This window comes from Nannobrachium achirus (genome assembly GCF_963921795.1).
Source record: "Nannobrachium achirus genome assembly, chromosome: 9".
Lineage (NCBI taxonomy): Eukaryota > Metazoa > Chordata > Actinopteri > Myctophiformes > Myctophidae > Nannobrachium > Nannobrachium achirus.
The window spans coordinates 40348308-40366689 of record NC_137818.1 but is presented as its reverse complement, the minus strand read 5'-3'; the positions used below and the strand labels follow the sequence as shown (position 1 = coordinate 40366689).

At 44.0% G+C, this 18382-nt stretch overlaps 1 protein-coding gene across 5 annotated transcripts in view; it reads right to left on the bottom strand.

Annotated features, from left to right (window-relative positions):
* tns2a (tensin 2a) overlaps positions 1–18382 on the bottom strand; it is a gene marked incomplete at its 5' end in the record, with an annotated part of 96716 nt that overhangs the window by 20666 nt on the left and 57668 nt on the right. For 4 of the 5 annotated variants that reach the window (XM_080734102.1, XM_080734104.1, XM_080734105.1 and 1 more), the window contains 11 exons: positions 1098–1173; positions 2757–2817; positions 4409–4521; positions 5785–5868; positions 7564–7628; positions 9396–9518; positions 10820–10870; positions 12227–12410; positions 13015–13064; positions 13596–13637; positions 18338–18376. In XM_080734102.1, coding sequence (XP_080590228.1) covers positions 1098–1173; positions 2757–2817; positions 4409–4521; positions 5785–5868; positions 7564–7628; positions 9396–9518; positions 10820–10870; positions 12227–12410; positions 13015–13064; positions 13596–13637; positions 18338–18376 — 888 coding nt within the window. The remainder of the gene's footprint in view (positions 1–1097; positions 1174–2756; positions 2818–4408; positions 4522–5784; positions 5869–7563; positions 7629–9395; positions 9519–10819; positions 10871–12226; positions 12411–13014; positions 13065–13595; positions 13638–18337; positions 18377–18382) is intronic. The other variant, XM_080734103.1, reaches the window with a different exon arrangement.

The window sequence follows — 18382 nt, the reverse complement described above, 5'->3', positions numbered from 1 at the left end:
CTTGATATGAAAAGATTTGGGAACCACTGGTTTAAAAAATATTAGAAAGTAAGCCCAATAAACAACGACACCAATTGCTTATTATAAGCAGACATGGCAACACCGGTTCATTCAGAGCCAAGAGCCCAGAGAGCCTCTACTGACACTTTAATGCAATGACACAGGAAACCAAATGATGTTTTTTATTTTCTTTCAGGATATGAACAGGAAGCCGGGGGCGGGGCCAGGAATCGTGGAGAAGGATGTTAAAAACAACAGATTTGCTCTAATGGGTGATATCAACCATGAGGACAAAGTGACTGATGAGTCATTATTAATGTAACGTTAATTAAGTTAAAATCATCAAATCATTTAGACCAGGGGTCTTCAACAGGGGGGCGCCAAATCTTTGTGTGATAGGATCATGTTTTTTACCTTAACTATTTGAATCCTAGCATCCCTATTATGAGTGGAACATTAGCCAAAAATAGCAGATTTACAAGCTTACAACGCCTCGCACTGCGAGGCGTTGTATTGCTTGTAAGCTTGTAGATCTGCTATTTTTGGCAAAGAGGTTTGTAGAGGGAAAAGAAGAGCAGACTAAGCATTTGACCGTTCAAGTGTTTAAATGTCTGAAAATACACATTACTCCAACATGATGAAAGTGCTGTCAAACAAGTCTAAGCTGTCTAAGAAATCTATGAACATTTTTAATCTGCAACACAATTTTATACAATATGTAGTGGGGGTCCCTGCTTCCTCTCTCTTTCAACTAAGGGGTCCCTGGCCTGAAAACGTTGAAGACCCCAGATTTTCAGATAGTGATTTATTTCCACCCAAATACTGTATACAAAGCATGACAACAGCATGAGAAGATAGAAAAAAGGCAATTTACTGAACATTTACGGTAGTGAATATTTTCACTCATAGTCAAAATTCTTTCTTGGTCATCTCTCTGGATTTATTAGTGTGCAGCCATTTGTTGAAAAGTATAAATTACACAACAGGAAGCTTGCTGGCGGTTTGTTTGTGAGAACAGTCTGTGCTTCTGTTGAAGACAAACAATGTCGTTTAAGTCACACGTACGATTCCTTATGAGGAATGTCGTGCTTACTCACCATGATGTCACCCTTTAGGAGCAGTGCTGGCTCGATGGTCACACTGAGGCGCCTGCCTCCGGAGCCCTGCAGGTCACTGAGAACAACGTGGTAAGCACAAATATATTTATTAGATAACGGACAAGCTGTTACGGTAAAACAAATAGACCATTAAAATGTAAAATATGAGTTGTGAATGGAATTAAACAAGAATAAACTATTGTATTGTATGCACTGCCAGTAGAAATTCTGTATTGTTTTAAAGTTTGCATCTGTTTTGTATTGTATGCCACTCTGAGTAGAAAGACTATTCTTTTGAGACACGTTTAGATCTAAAGACTTGAGCAGTGCTCTTCATGACAATGCTATGTGGGTGTTAGCTAGGTGACAGGATAACAGACACTGCATGACATGTTTGTCTTGATGTCATACAGGTACCGGTAGGAACAGCGGATGAAAACAGAATCTCGGCACAGGTCATCATGAGGTGAGTGAGAACAAGATATGAACATAAAGGATATATAGACAGATTTATTGTTTACCAACATTGAGACTGCACGCTCAGGTGACTGTTTCATGTAATCAATCCCCAAGGCGCGCTACAGACAGTTGCGACAGCTATCGTGTCCGTATCGTCTGAGAATGAGGGGGGAAAGGGTCACGTGGTTTTTTGTCTCTTGCAAATCTCTTGGCCAAAAGACAGCCTTCGGTTGAGCAAGAGACACGGCAACGACATGAAACCACATGACTTAGATAGAAAATGCACTGGACTCCCCCCTCCCCCTCTCATTCTCAAACGATACGGAGAAGATGTCTCACGCGTAGGTCTGATTGCGGCCCAACAGATTCCCAAACCTATGTTGTTTTGGAAGAGCCCTGGTTATATGTTCATTCATATCCTCCTCTTGAGTGTTGGCTGGTGAGACGTCCTAGCGAGACATACACACTTCACCCTGCAACAGTATTCCGCGCCGAGAACAGCTGACATACAAGCTCACAACTGTGTCGCGGATGCGACTGTTGTGAGCTTGGAGGTCTGCTAGTTTGGCCGTCGCGGGATGGAGCATAAATTAGGCTTGATGGGCTCCAGCTGCACTAGCAAGAGCTGCTCCGGTACCGTGATTATGTGGAGCGCTGCCTCCGTTCTAATGACGGCGACTGTAGGAGTGGTTTTGAGGACGACTGCTTTGAATTGCTATTATTGTTTACACAAAACAGAAACCAAGGATTATATACTTCAAGAGCGAGAAATCCCAGTAAAAATCCAAAGCATTCTTCCTCCACAATGGGAGAAAAACTGCATCTTAAAGTTTAATGGGATGCATTTTTACACATGAGGCTGGTAACCACTTTTACATTACATCGTATGAGCGGTGGGTTTCTTTTGCCTCCGACCTGCGCGCGCAATCGCGCATACTGGTTCTTATCAGTGTGACGTTGTCTGTAAATGCGTCTATAGATAGATTACTTTAGAAATGATCTATAAAGTGAGTTGTTATGATTTTGTTTTATTTATTTCTTTACTTAAATATGTATCACTACTTCAAAACAGATGAGGCCTTGTGCCCCCTGTTCTCCGGTGCCACGATAAGGGGGAGCAAATCTGGAACCCAGGTTGACACCAGGTTGAGAAACACTCACACACTATTAACTGGCGGTATAACATACACAAAGACTCACTATATGCCTGAAGTGTAGACCAACTGCATGGACTGGTAGATCTTCATGAAGGGGTAGTAGGCTGGTGAGAGAAGTGAAGAGAGAGAGAAATGGTAAATGGTGCATTTATACAGCGCTTTTATCCAAGGTGCTTTACATAGATTGTGCATCACATTCACCCATTCACGCACACATTCATACACTGGTGTCAGAGGAAACCATGCAAGGCACCAACTTGCTCTCCGGGAGCAACTAGGGGTTCAGAGTCTTGCTCAAGGACTCTTCGACATTAACTCAGGGGGAGCCCGAATTCGAACTGGGAACCCTTCGGGAACCCTTCATGCTCTAATAACGGTTTCTCTACCCCTGAGCTATGCCACCCCCCAAGTAGAGAGAGAGAGAGAGAGAAAAGGAGGGGAATAGAAAGAGAGAAAAGGGGTTAAAGGGGAGAGAGGGGGAGAGAGAGGGGAGTGAGTCACGGCAGTAGAAGATGCACTCAGATAGGAAGTTGCTCAGACAAACATGGAGGAATGTGCTGACAACACAACATCATCAGATTAAAGATACACAGTGTGTGGGAGACAGCAGATGACCATCTGAACAACACTGCAATCACTCAGAAGGCATGCGTCTCTCAGGGACATGCAAGATAGGCAGGAATATACCACACACACACGCACACAAATACACACACGCATGCGCGCGCACACGCACGCACGCGCGCCCACACACACACACGCGTGTGCGCATGCGCGCACACACAAACACACGCACACGCACACACAGGCTACTAGGGCATTCAACAAATATTAGAATATTAGAATATTAGAATATCAAAGTCACTATTCGACGTTGTTCACCGAAGTCGAATATTCACTTATTATTATTTATTTTTTTTAGCGGTGGTTAGACCACGCTCCTTAGCATGGCCGTGTGTGTATGTCTCCGTGTCTCCGTGTGGGTCTGTAGCCTGTATCAGTATGTAGCCTCAGTTCCACTGATTGTCCAAAGAGGGTGCTGATGAGTCTAGCCTGTTGAGTCTAGCCTGAGCATCAACTGCAATACACACACACACCTGCACACGCGCATGCGCGCGCACACACACACACACACACACACACACACACACACACACACACACACACACACACACACACACACACACACACACACACACACACACACACACACCTGAATGAGTTGTCAATGCTCCTGGTGGATAATGCTCTATTCCAGGGGTTCTCAAACCTTTTTAGGCTGTGACCCCCAAAATAAACATATTTGAACTGGGGACCCCCATCCTGACAAGCACTTGGAATTGTAGGTATTACATTTAAAGTGACTCGGTTCCGCAGATAAATATTGTGAAAATAGCCGTTGCGAGGCGTTGTGAGCAAGTAGATCGGCTATTTTCACAATGTTCACCTCTTGCTTACTTTGGCCAGTTTGGCCAGTTCTGTCGAATATTCGACTATTCGAATACTTTGAGGTTGAATAATTCGAATACATCACTATTCGTGAATGCCCTAGCGCGCGCGCACACACACACACACACACACACACACACACACACACACACACACACACACACACACACACACACACACACACACACACACACACACACACACACACACACACACACACACACACACACACACACACACACACACCTCCTTCGCCCTGGAAGTTGGGGAGTGAAGGGATGAGGACTTGGTGGAGGAAGAGAGGACTGCTGTTCATCTTGATCGCCCCCGAGAGGAGACCTCCAAAGTAATAGATATACCTGACAGAGAGAGAGAGAGAGAGGGAGGGAGAGGGAGAGGACGAGAGAGACGATGAGAGAATAAAAGCATAAGACAGAAATGGATCCAATATTTTGACCAGAAATAAAAAGGGGATGGGATAAAAAGGACAGGGACAGGAGGGAGAGAGAAGAGAGAGAAAGGAGGGAGAATGTGGTTATGAAAGCATGTAAACAACGCTCGACAGCAGAAATGCAAACAATCATGGTGCAGATGGATGCCAGATCATCTGCGATAGTAGCGGTCTGTTCAGAGTTAACTACGGGGAAAGGGAGCCAGGCGAGCAGCTGGGAGAATGGCATTTTTATTTGGTACTTCGCCTTTATCTTTTTCAATGTTTGACTATGTCCAGAGAGATTACGGTAGTGTAGTATTGGTATTGGTTTACATTGGTGATCAATATACACATTCCCTGTAGAGTAGTTAGGCCAGGGGCCAATTCTGATATCTTCACAAATTGGTACCACCCAACTGTGACCCAAGGTGACCGTACGTTTTTTACATTTTCGACTTTGTACATGTCTCTAGTTTACATTTTGGTATGATAACCCTTTCTGAGACCCAGCTTAATTGATGTTATCAGCCACAAGAGTTGGTGGCCCATTAAATTTACATTACAGGGGACAAAAAGCAAAAATTAATCTGCTTTAAGTAGCATATGAGGGGTCAAACTAGGGGGTTTTCATGATTCTGAATCCATTGCAAGCATTCGTTTTGCACGAAAAACATTCCTTGGGCTAAAATAGCCCCTACAAAAGTGTGAAAAGTGATGACTCATCACTTTTCATCACTAAACCATAGTCTTGCGGGTCCGTTTGTAGCACAATGAATGTTTTCATTGTGCAAATTGGGTGGTACCAATTTGTGAAGATATCAGAATTGGCCCCTGGCCTAAGTAGAGGCCTTTATTTTAAAAGAAAGAAAGAAAACACCTAACACGTCAATGTCTTCTCAGAATTCCGTTCTGGTTGTGAAATCCCTCGCATGAACCATAGCCTCACTAGCTATTCTGGGAGAGAATCATTTGCCAGACATGGCAGACTTACAAGCTGTAGATGTGCTATTTTCAGTGAAGAAATTTTAGTTTTAGGGGCAAAACAGGAGGGGTCCTATTATAGAGCCCCTGGGAATACAGTCAACTAATGTTTAAGTGGTTAAAATGTCTGTGTTTAATAGTTTGTCTTAAGACGGATGCAACTCCTCTTCACCTCCTCTCTGATCCCCCCCGGCCCCCCCCCCCCTACCTGTTCTGGGACGGCTGGAGGGAAGACGACACCTTATCTTCACAGAACTTCCTCATGGCGAGAGTACTGAGAGCCTGGTCCGCCCTGTCTCACACACACACACACACACACACACACACACACACACACACACACACACACACACTTTGACTCAACAATTTCCATCATGTCTCTGTAGTGTACACCAGACTCTCCGTGTGCCAGAATGAACATGGATAGGATACAGCTGGCATAGTCCACAGGACAAACCAGTTTCCACTCTTCCTGTGTAAAAATCCACTGGGGCTTCATTTATCCAACCGCATATCAACAAGCTGATAACGGAAATCACTGTCAGGAGGAAACAACATACCAACAAGCTCGTATGGAAAACATTCTCTACATATTTCATTAGAACGCCTCGGGCCGTGACAGGAATGGCGTTTCAAAAACATTTAAAGCATCGACTCAGATCATTGCACCCTCTATGTTTAACGGTACAAGGTTTCGACCACATTAACCCGGCGTCCCTATTTTGGGCCTACGTAGTCTTGGGAACCAGTGGTTCCCAAGCCGTGTGGCCCATAGGGCAGCAGCCTATCTCAGTGGCGTCAGTTCAGCAAAAGCTAGGGTATGGCAAAGATGGGAGTCCTCATGGAAAATAGGCATTACATTTTGGATAGCACGGTTCTATTGTGAAAATAGCAGATCTACATGCTCACAACGTGTGAGCATGTAGATCGGCTATTTTCACAATGTCTGAAAAAAGAAAAAAAGAAAATAAACGGCAGCCTGGAATGTTTTTTCAAGTGCAGCTAAACTTAGCATGTTAGTAAATGTGCCACAATTAACAATAATGCATTGCACCTGTGCAGCTGACCTGCGGATCCTAGTAATATACCATTTTGTCAAGCTGGGGAGAATACAAGTGTGGAGAATATAATTATAATACCTTGTTAAAGTGACCATTATGTTACATTTTGCATTTGTAGTTATTTTACTGTAATTTTACAACATAATAACCAGTGCAGATAGACAAAGAGACATTCATGGATTTATATTTAAAAGTAACTTTTATTTTCCCCCCTGGACCCAGGGTATGGCAGCTGCATACCCCTGCCATACCCAATTGACGCCCCTGGCCTATCTCCTGTTTCTGTAGCATGAGGCGGCTTGACGCACAAATAAACACCCCCTGGACATGGCGCTAGCGTGTCGCAGGGAGTCAGGGACTTACCCCGAATCCAACCCTTGATAATGAGTGCCAAGCAAGGTGGCATAGGATCCCATTTTCATAGTCTAGATTGAACTCCAACCTCCCAATCTCAGGGCTGACAGACAGTCTAATCACCAAGGCCGCTGAGCTGGTCTATTTTGGGCAAGGGGAGTAGAAATGTTTCAAAATCTTGTGGAGGCGACATCTTTAAATACAACTGGAAATTAGTTTAGAAAATAGCGGCTGTGTGACACCATTGTAGAACTAACAGTATGTATGGAATAGGACTTAACTACATAAACTGCATATCATTTTTTTGACCAGGGCCCCCAAGGGTCTGTATTTGGTCCACCTCTTCTTCCCTCTACAGCAAATCTCTTCAGCTATTTTTGGTGTAGAGGGGGGAAAATATATGTTTTGTTTTGTTTTTTACTGAATATCCGCCTATTTTTACATTCCCAGAACAGGGACACTGGGGTTAAGTAATCGGCAGTAAAGAGATGCTTTGAACATCCCAAGGGTTCGCACGCACACACACACACACACACACAAAGACACATACACAAACATACACACATACTCACCCTGCAGAGATCTTGCTGTAGTGCATGTAAGCTGCAATGATCACGCCTGTTTTACCCTTGTTGCCCTGTGGGGAGAAGATGAGAGCAATGGAGTCATGATGATGTAGGCCACATCACACCATCACAGAGCAGCTGATTCCCTGCTTCAGCCACAGGGGGTTTCACTGAGAAAAGATGATTTTGTTTGTTTGACATGATAGCCTTGACCGCATATGGGGAGACGTTTTGACAGCCAGAGAAAGTTAGCCCCGCATGGCTAACTACGTTTTTTTTATGGAGATGGATAGAGCAGGGGTTCCCAAACTTTTTTGGCTCTGGGAACCCCTATAAAGATTTTTTTCAATTCAAATTTCAAATATTATCAAATTATCTCACGGCACCCCTGGACTGCCGTTGCGGCGCCCCAGGGTGCCCCTTCACCCACTTTGAAAACCCCTGGGATAGAGAGAGAAAGAGATAGAGAGAGAACCACTTTGAGATTTGAGCTCCCTGTGTTTCATTTTATTTTTATTTCTTCTCACATCGGGTGCTTCCCTGCTTCCTGAAGCATTCCACAAGACATTCCAGGTCTAGATTCCCAAACAGAACCACCCAAGCTCCCCTCCCTCCCCCCACTGCGGTCTGCAATACCAAAACGTGGTCAATACTAAAATACCACATGGACTACACAGTACATACAGAAAGACTTCCAGTCGAACTTGCTGTCTCTCTTTCCTTCTGCGACAGATTAACTCTGCTCTCAGATGCTCGCTCCCATGGAGCCTCTGCTTTTGGCATGATGCGTGTCTGGGAAAGAATCGTCTGTAGCTGGAATGTGCTGGAGAGTCTGCTAGACCACAGCAGCGCTCTGGTTTTAGTATTAGCTTATTTTTCTTTGCCCAAAACCCCCCAAGAAATTAAAACATCCTAACTAGTCAACCACACATGGTCACTATTTTGGTAGAGAGTTGCTAAACGTATATAAAAGTAAAAGTATTAAAAAAAGTATAAAGGGACGGTGTGTTTCTGAACATAAATGCATGGCTAAATCGTAAAACTGTCCCAGACCTTTAAGGTCACATTACGCATCTGGTTTGTTTCTGTTCATCACAGTTTAGTAAGTAATGATTTCACACAGTTTTACAACAGAACAGATGGAACAGTGAAAAACTGAGATGCCTTGTTTTGTATGTCATCGTTGAGCAGAAACCTTGTATCTCAATAGTTCATCTATTTATATTTTGTCATGAATGAATGCCCTGTACTTCATTGTATGATAGTGTCGGTGCAAAAGTAGCAAAAATAGACAATCTGCAAGCTCACAATGCTTGCAGATCTAATATTTTCACTAATATTATTGAATATCGTCACTGTCGGGCAGAAACCTCGTATCTCCAAGTTTCAAATTTGTACATTTTTTCGCAAATTAAAGCACTGCTTCATCATACAAGGCCATCGCACAAAACTAGTGAAAACAGCTGATCTACAAGCACACAACGCCTCGCGGTGCAAGGCGTTGTGTGCTTGTAGATCGGCTGTTTTCACTAGTTTAAATCATTTTTAAAAGGATAAACACAAAACAAACAGTTTGGACATACAAGGTTTCCACCCGTCAACGAAGATACATAAAATAAAGATCATTTCAATATTAACATAGGGGATTCCAGGTGAAAATGAAAGTGTGGCTGTGGGTTTTATAGATATTTAACCAATGAAGAGTATAAATAAGAAACATAACTCATATGGCCCCTGAATGCGTGGGAGCCACTACTATGGCATCTGTCTGGACGGGCTGACCCCACCCACCCACTCCACCCACCCCACCCCTGTGTTGACCCGCCCCGAACTCTGACCTTGCAGTGCAGGACCACCACATGCTGAGGGTCGGAGGTCAGCCATGTCTCCATAGCCTTACACATGGCACAGATCTTATCCAGCGGCGGGGCGTGGAGGTCTGGCCAGCCAAAGTCGTGGACCTGATGGGGTGAGCGTGGCACGCCGTGATTGGAGGGAACAGGGGAAGAGAGGGAACCAGAGAGAGAGAGAGAGAGAGAGAGAAGCAGAGAGACAGATGTTTTAAAGGGAGAACCAAGTCGAATGTTTTCCATTATGTAAATTGAACTCTTGGTTGATTGAACTGAAAGTGTTACGAAAATAAAGGAAATGGTAGCTTTAAGGGGCCGTGTGCACAGAAAGTGGTTTATGAGCAGAGAGGAGAGCTTTGGTTATCATGTCCAGAGCGCTCGCACATAGCGTTTATTTTTATGTATGTATTTATCGTCGTTGTCGGGTGGAAACCTCGTATCTCCAAGTTTCAAATTTGTATGTTCTTTCGCAAAGTAAAGCCCTGCGTCATCATACAAGGCCGTCGCACAAAAGTAGTGAAAACAGCAGATCTACAAGCACACAACGCCTCGCACCGCAAGGCGTTGTGTGCTTGTAGATCGTCTGTTTTCACTAGTTTAAATCATTTTTAAAATGAAAAATGCAAAACGAACAGTTTTGGACATATAAGGTTTTCACCCGACAACGGCGTTATACATGTTTAGTTTTTACCCCCTTTTCTCCCCAATTTAGTTGTTATACCAATGAATTCCTCCCCACACATTTCTGCGTGTATCCTACCGGCTCACCTGCCCCCACCAGGAGGACGTAGAGCCTCCAGTCTTACTCCTCCCATCCAACACTACCCTGACAGGTGCAGTACCCGCCTGTAGGAGTATGTTCAGTGACAAATATCATCACCCTCCCCGCCCGGCTTCCCTCCCCTGAACATGGGCCAATTCTGTGTTCTTATAGATGCTCGACAAAGCCGGATGCACCACAGTGGCTTCGAAACCTGAGCACCATGCAGCGTTTATTAAAACCGTTGCTGTGCTCGAACGTCTTGTCATCTGCATTACAGGACATGGATTGGACATGGATTCAATGTCGGATGGTACATTATCAGATTGACAGACACAATCAGGAGGATCAAATGACCAGCACTTCTCTCCAAAAGTTAAACTATTGCCTGCTTAAAGCAGCCACGGTGCTCAGCTGAAGAATGCTCTGCACAGAGAGCGCTGAAGTGTGATGCTCGCCTTGCTTGGGCGCTGTGAAGAGGAGCGCTCCAGCACATCTTTATCATAGAAATGCATGGCAGAAAGGCGCTGGCAGCTTAAAAACAAACACTTTCTGTGCACAAAGCCTCTTAGAGTGTTGATGTACAGTATGTATTGTGTATTGGTCTATGTGCAATGTTAATCAAGTTAAGGTAACGGTAGTGCTACTGTACCTTTGGGTTCAGTCGGGTAATGTCGTGTCTCCTTTCAGACAGGTTGAAGAGCTGAAAAGACCATTCAGTTTCATCTCAGAGGTTTATAACTTCAAACATTTGACACGCATAATCAGTTTTGGATTCATCACATGCGGAGCTTTCTTGTTATTCTGAGACATGTTCAAGTGCAGTAAATAAGATATGATATGATATGATATGATAATATTATACCAGTAAGGCTCCCTAATCGGGAGATAAGCGACCGTAGGTCACTTATCTCCACAAATAGGGCAAAAATGTGTTTTGCCAAAATCTTCCTGATCCATGTTGATGACATGAGTGTAGACATACTGTGTAGTGATTTTCGTGATTTTAGGGCAAAATCTGTAGGAGCAGTGTCCAAAAATGTGTTTTTAAAAATCGGCCTGGAGGTGGCGCTATATGGGACAGATTCATGTTGATGGGATGAGTGTAGACATACTGTGTACCGATTTGCGTGATTTTAGGGCGAAAATTGTAGGAGCAGTGTCCAAAAATGTGTTTTGCAAGAATCGGCCTCATGGTGGCGCTAGAAGAGGGCCATGTGAGAAATGAGGGGTGGGGTCTCCGCACCGGCAAGGCGGACGAATAGGTACCGGCCCCGGCTGTCCCGGTCGCTCCTAGCCGGAGTTACGGCATTTTATGTGAGCTGCAGTGTAGGGGGTCCTCCACTGGGGGCGCCACCACTTTTGCATCCGTTCTGGAGCACCAGGAGTCGGTGGTCCCCGGGAATTCCCCGTGAGCAGCCCCGTTGGGGTGGTCATTTGGTCATGTTTGCGCATTTGGTCATTTTTTACATCTGGGGGTCCCCCAGGGACCTGGGGGTCCCTGGAGCTCCGGGGGTCCTTGGAGGTTGTAGTTTGGCAGCCAAGGAACGTGTGTGCCAAATTTGGCATGGATCGGGGCAACGGTTGCGGAGATATAAGCAGGGAAAAAGTGTGACGTGTGAGGTGTGACAGACAGACGGAGGGACTGACTGACTGACTTACACTTTGTGGTGGTTTTGATAGTAAAGTGCGACCTACGGTCGCAATGATATAATAAGGATTCAAAATAGCCACCGCAGCATCACCAAATGAAAGTGGATCAAACAATACATCACTGGTTCTCAACATGAGGTTACAGAGTTCGTTCTAGGGGGTCCCCAGCTAAATGAATGATAGTTAGGAACGGAATAGACCCTTGTGGGTCTGTAACTCCGAGAGTGTGCAAATGGAACCAAATGGACCTGTATTTGCACTGTACTTTACAGCGTGGACTGGGGTCCTAGACATAAAAAATGTATCAAATGGGGGCCCATAGCCCAATGCATATCAAACTGAGGGTCCTTTAAATAAAGAAATAAAGGTAGAGAATCACTGGTCCAGTGAGTCCCGGTTCCCTCACCAGAAACTTGTCCTGGTGTTTGGACTTGAGCATGGCTGCCACCTCCTTCAGGTTGAGACGGTAGCGCTGCTCCTCCAGCGGCGGCGGGAAGAAGACGGAGATGATCCTCTCAGTGATGTAGGTCAGGTCAAAGTCATAGTGGCGCTCCATCACACGCTCCATCACACGGTCCACACTGAAACTCCTGGACGAGAGAGAGAGAGAGAGAGAGAGAGAGAGAGTTAGAAAGAGAGAGCAAAGTTGATAAGCAGAGACAAGGTGGGTCTAGCAGGAGACATTATTTTATGTTACATGGATGCCAGATCAACGTCAATGTGTTCATAATTTTTTTTCTATATGATTTACAGAAAGAAGATCTTCACTAGATGGACAGAACGGAGTGGGATGTTTGAAGGGGGATGAACAAAAGGACATTGAATGAAATGGGAATCTGTGTGACTTTGACATTGTACACACACACACACACACACACACACACACACACACACACACACACACACACACACACACACACACACACACACACACACACACACGTACACAAACAGTTAAGTTTGCACGGCAGAAAGTAAAAGTGCACAACAAAATCCTCAGTGTTAATAATGACACACAAAGCCTACAGTGCTGCTACCAGCTGTATTGTATGATCATGGGTTGTGACAATATAAACATCTTGAACCTTGATTAACACTGAAGGTTTTACTGTGTAACATTAAACAAGTGGTCACATGTTGAGCCATGGTCACACAGACAACACTGAAAGGCAGAATAAAGACATAATGTTTCACCTGGGTAGTGTGTTTCTCTGTTTGGTGTAGGTTAATGACTTGGTGGACCCCTGAGGAAAAGGAAACAATCTATAAGTCTAGAACATCACAAACAGCCTCATGATATACAGTATATGCCGTTGATGGCGTCGCATGCCAGATATAGCAGATCTTCAGTACATAGTGAGCATAAATGAGAATAAATCAGGCTTAACTGACACTAATAGTCAGTACAGCCGTGCTAACGAGAACACAAGGCTCTAAGAATGAATGGCAGTGTTGGTCCATAGGTTCACACACCACTTTGGTGTGGTTGTGTAGGGGGCAGCCATGCCTCTAGGGGCCGCTAACGGGGCTTTTATGCTCTAGTCTTGCTTATGTAAAAAAAATAGAGACCACTTCCACTTTGGTTCAGCTGTAAATACAGAGAGTGTCCCCCGTTCTAAAAACAAACAGGATCCCATCCAAAAACATACAAACTTCCTCTGACAGGTTGGAGAATTACATGATAGATAGCATCACACTGGAGAGGGGAGATCAGAGATAGAGAGAGAGAGAGAGAGAGAGAGAGAGAGAGAGAGCATCTGTTAAAGTGTTCTCACCAGGTGTTGGATGTGTCGAGATGGAGTGGTCCCTCTGCGCTGCTGGAGGGAAGGAAAGATGAGGGTGAGAGGAGAGGAGAGGAGAGGAGAGGAGAGGAGAGGAGAGGAGAGGAGAAGAGAAGAGAAGAGAAGAGAAGAGAAGAGAAGAGAAGAGAAGAGAAGAGAAGAGAAGAGAAGAGAAAGAGAGAAATGAAGGATGAGAGGATGGACAAATGGAGGAATGGAGAGCAGAGAAGAGAAGGATAAGAGGATGAATTGGAGGAGAGGAGAGGAGGAGGGGGATGAGAGAAGGATGGGAGGGAGGAGGGAGGGAGAACACAGGAGGAAGAGATGATGGGGTGGAGGAGAGGGGGAGAGGGGCAGAGAGGGCGATGAGAGGATGGAGAAATGGGAGAGGAAGGAGAGGGGGAGGAAAAAGAAAGTTAATTCAACAAACAGACTCCCTGATGGATAAACATTACTACTTCCTTTAGCAACATCAACATGTTCCTCTCTGGACTGGATTCCTGCTGCGCTCAGAGAAATGAATCAGAGCTGATCTGAGCTCCAACTGGCCTGAGGGCTCTGCTTAGCCAAGACCAGTTGACCAGCACAGAGAGAAAGGAGAATATCGTCGTTGTCGGGTGGAAACCTTGTATCTCCAAGTTTCAAATGTGTACGTTCTTTCGCAAAGTAAAGCCCTGCTTCATCACACAAGGCCGTCGCACAAAAGTAGTGAAAACAGCAGATCTACAAGCACACAACGCCTCGCGGTGCGAGGCGTTGTGTGCTTGTAGATCGGCTGTTTTCACTAGTTTAAATCATTTTTAAAATGATAAATGCAAAACAAACGGTTTTGGACATAAATGGTTTTCACCCGACAACGACGATATAGTAGAGAGAGACAGAGACAGACACAGAGACAGAGACAGAGACAGAAGGCGCTTTTCCACTGCAAGGTGGAACCAGAACTTTCAGGAACCAGAACCTATTTTTTTGGTTCTGGTTTTGTTTCCATTGCGAACGGCCCGGTTCCATACAAGGTTCCTGGAACCTCCTGGAACCTTTTTTCGGTCCTGCTCCTGAGGTAGAACTAAACTTGAGTTCTGGGAACCTATGGGCAGTGTTGGGTAGCGTTACTTTTTTTAGTAATATAGACTGATTACATATTACCTTGATTTTAAAGTAATATTTTTCGTTACATATTACCCCCCGAGGAGGAGTAATATATTAATATTACTTTACTTATTACTTTTTGGTAAAAAAAAAAAAAAAAAAGCTCAAATTGAACAAATAATTATCTAGATATTTTATTATTATATTTTATATATTTTATTATTTTATTTTATATTTTGTCTGTTTTTTCATATGAAACACAATAGACCTATACCTTCTTAAATGTGGCCTATAATGACATGACAAGTTTGACAACAAGATACAAACCTCTATGCCTTTTTTATTAAAGTCCACAGAACAAGATCTGCATGAGTAGCATATAATGCAAATTAAATTGCTGTTTAAGGTGCTTTCTTCAAGTGGACCATTTCAGTCATGTGGAAAATACAAACACATGGGCTACATATTAGCTGTAAGACATCGGTCATTATAATGAATGAACAAACACATTGTAAACAAAACACTTGTTAGCCTACGGTATAAACGAAAAAAGCTAGCAGGTTCATGAGAACAAGGCCTTGACATGTTTTCAACAATGAAATAAAGGTTACTGGCTTTATAAGCCAACGAAATAGTGCAATTACACTCAAGAACAAGGCATGCATACATTTTTAACAATGACACACAAAGAGCATGCCTATTGGCTTTGAGAGTAAGACCCAACGAAATAGTCCCATTTAGGCTCAATTGCAGCTTAAAACACAGCCTAATAAAATAAAACAAATAAAAACAAACAAAAAAATCTATATACACATTAAACAATATTAGACCTACTGAAGAAGGGCACGGACCCCCACAACAATTAAAATAAACGTCGCTCGCTCGGATTGGAGGCCTCTCTACGGCCAGCACTGGCCTTATTTGTCAAACTGAGCAAAACTGAACAAACGAAAACCAAACCATTATTAGGCCTACTATGTCTATGGCTCATTTCAGTCCAACAAGGACACAATAAGGACAGTTCACAGATCAGATTTTAGGGAAACAACAATGACCATGTCCTATTCACATTATGTAGGCAGACTCAAAATAAAATAAATATTTAGAGAAAATGTCCTCCAGCTCAGTTGTAATTGCATCATAGGTGTGACGACCTCGGAATCGTTTACAAGCTATCGCTGCCTTCTCTCTTTTCAATGTACGAGGGTCGATCCAGTGCACGGTCACCCCCATGAAACTCTTATTATTGGCACTCCATATGTCTGCTGTTGTTGAAACATATAGCTGCTCATCCAGTGTTTTCTTTAATTCCTTCTCCATTAAAGCATATGCCGCCTCCAGCTCTTTGGCAAATGTCTTTCTGTCTGGTGGGACGAAAGGCTGAAAATGTATAGAAAATATTGTATTAATAATATGATTTTGAAATAGGCATATAGCTTAATGAATCAGCGTTATATAAGCGCCTAGGCGAGGGCAATAGCAGGCTGTGTATTGGCCTCTGCATGCACTGGTAGGTATTGATTATTGAATTTAATTAATGATTATAGAAATCATAGCTATAATAGGAAATTGTAAACGACATCTTACCTTAGCAGTTTTGACAGGGATTTTGCTGACAAGCTTTCGAAAAGCTGGAGATTCTACTGTTGACAGAGGCTTCATATCCTCAACAACATACTCCGCTACGAGCCTCCTCACTTCTTTGACTTCTCGACTTCCAGCCGTTCAACCCGGAGAGAGAAATCGAGTTTTTGTTGCTTAAGATTCGGTGCGCCGCCGCTGCCATCTGCCTTTCTTTTCTCAGTTAGTTTAGTGTGAGGGTGAACCGTTTCCAGGTGTTTCTTTAGGTTACTTGTGCTTTTTATCGACGTAGAGAGAACCTTCGTCTTCCTCCCTGGCCCCGCATCGCAGAGTTTACACTTAACTGCAATGTTCTTCTCATCCTTTTGTTTAATGAACTCGAAATAATGTGAATATATCCATCCTGAAAACGTTGACCCTGGGTCTCCCACCGGCTCGGGCTCATTCTCCTGGACCGGCTGGATCTCCTCATCAACCAATATTTCATCCGAATCCGACTCCATTCTGACTTGATGCTGCTTGCTGCTAATGTTGTTGTTTGTTGTTTGATGTACCGCACAGCGCGCCAACAGGAAATAATGGTCGCAGGTGTCAATGGGCTTTGTAGTTTTCTGGCGCTGGCGGTGCTGCTGTTGGACGCTTCGCATTGTGGATGGATACAAAAATAGGAAATACAAAGAAAATAAAAAAAGCACCTTCACTTTGGCCGGTAACGCGGAAAGTAATGCTGTAAATAAGTTGTCATTACTGCATTATATTACCGATGTTTTTTTTAGTAGGGCGTTATATTAGTCGTTACCGCATTTCGGTAATATATTAGTAATATGCGTTATATTACTAACGTGCGTTACCCAACGCGGGGCAAGCAGCGCTACTGCTCTTGATTGGTTGAGCCGCTTGAGCGGAGACTACGCCGAGGAGAACTGGGAGAAATCTCTCACAACACAACCCCGTCATTTTTAAAATCCTATTCCGACAGACAGAAACACTGAAACACTATGGACGCGACGCCAGAAGACAGAAGAAAATATCCAGAAGGAGTTAAAAGCATCCGTTATAAATGAAGGAGTTTCAAACAAATTCCGTCGCCGTCGTCTTTCTGAAACGGGCGTCGAGTGCATAAGCAAACAGACATGGTGCCAAGCAAAAATAAAGAAAATGTACGTCGATAGACAGACAACAAACTACAGTGGAGATACGCATTTCATTTCATTACGCGCGTGTGTGTGTGTGTGTGTGTGTGCACGCCCGCGCCGCGTGTGTGTGTGTGTGTGTGTGTGTGTGTGTGTGTGTGAGAGAGAGGGAGACGCTTTTTTTCCTCCCTAGAGCAAAGGCAGCGTACCGACCAAACGCTCAGTAGCCTACAGTATAGCAGCTTGTTTGAACGTTCTATTGTTTTAATTTTTTTTATATTCAGAAAGTAGTAACTATTAATATACGTATTTACATACAGCTGTTATTTTAGATTCCCGAATGTGCTGCTGTTAAAATGACCAGCTGTTTTGTCTCAGCCAAATTAGGCTGACCAGTTGAGCTTCCCGGTTGGGTCTGGTTATATGGAAACAAAAGCAGAACTTGGTTCTGGAACATCACAGGTTCTTGAAAGTTCTTGGTTCTGGAAAGGTCTGGTTCTGGTTCTGGCTTGGCCCTGCAGTGGAAATGCGCCGTCTCAGAAGCCCCATTTCCACTGTAGGGCCGACCAAGAACTAGAACCAGAACTTTCCAGAACCAAGAACTTTCAAGAACCTGTGAAGTTCCGGGACCAAGTTCTGCTTAACCCGGGAAGGTCCCAAAAAAAGAGCAGCAGTGCTGCTGGCCCCGCCCAAAGGTTCCCAGAACTAAAGTTTAGTTCTACCTCAGGAGCAGGACATAAAAAAGGTTCCAGGAACCTGCTCTGGAACCGGGCCGTACGCAATGGAAACACAACTAGAACAAAAAAAAAACAGGTTCAGGTTCCTGAAAGTTCTGGTTCCACCTTGCAGTGGAAAGGGGGCTAGAGACAGAGTCATATAGAAAGAAAGAAAGAAAGAAAGAAAGAAAGAAAGAAAGAGGATTGTTCCACTTACCATATCATTGGAGGGAGCAGGGATGCATGATGCGGTCACCTGGAA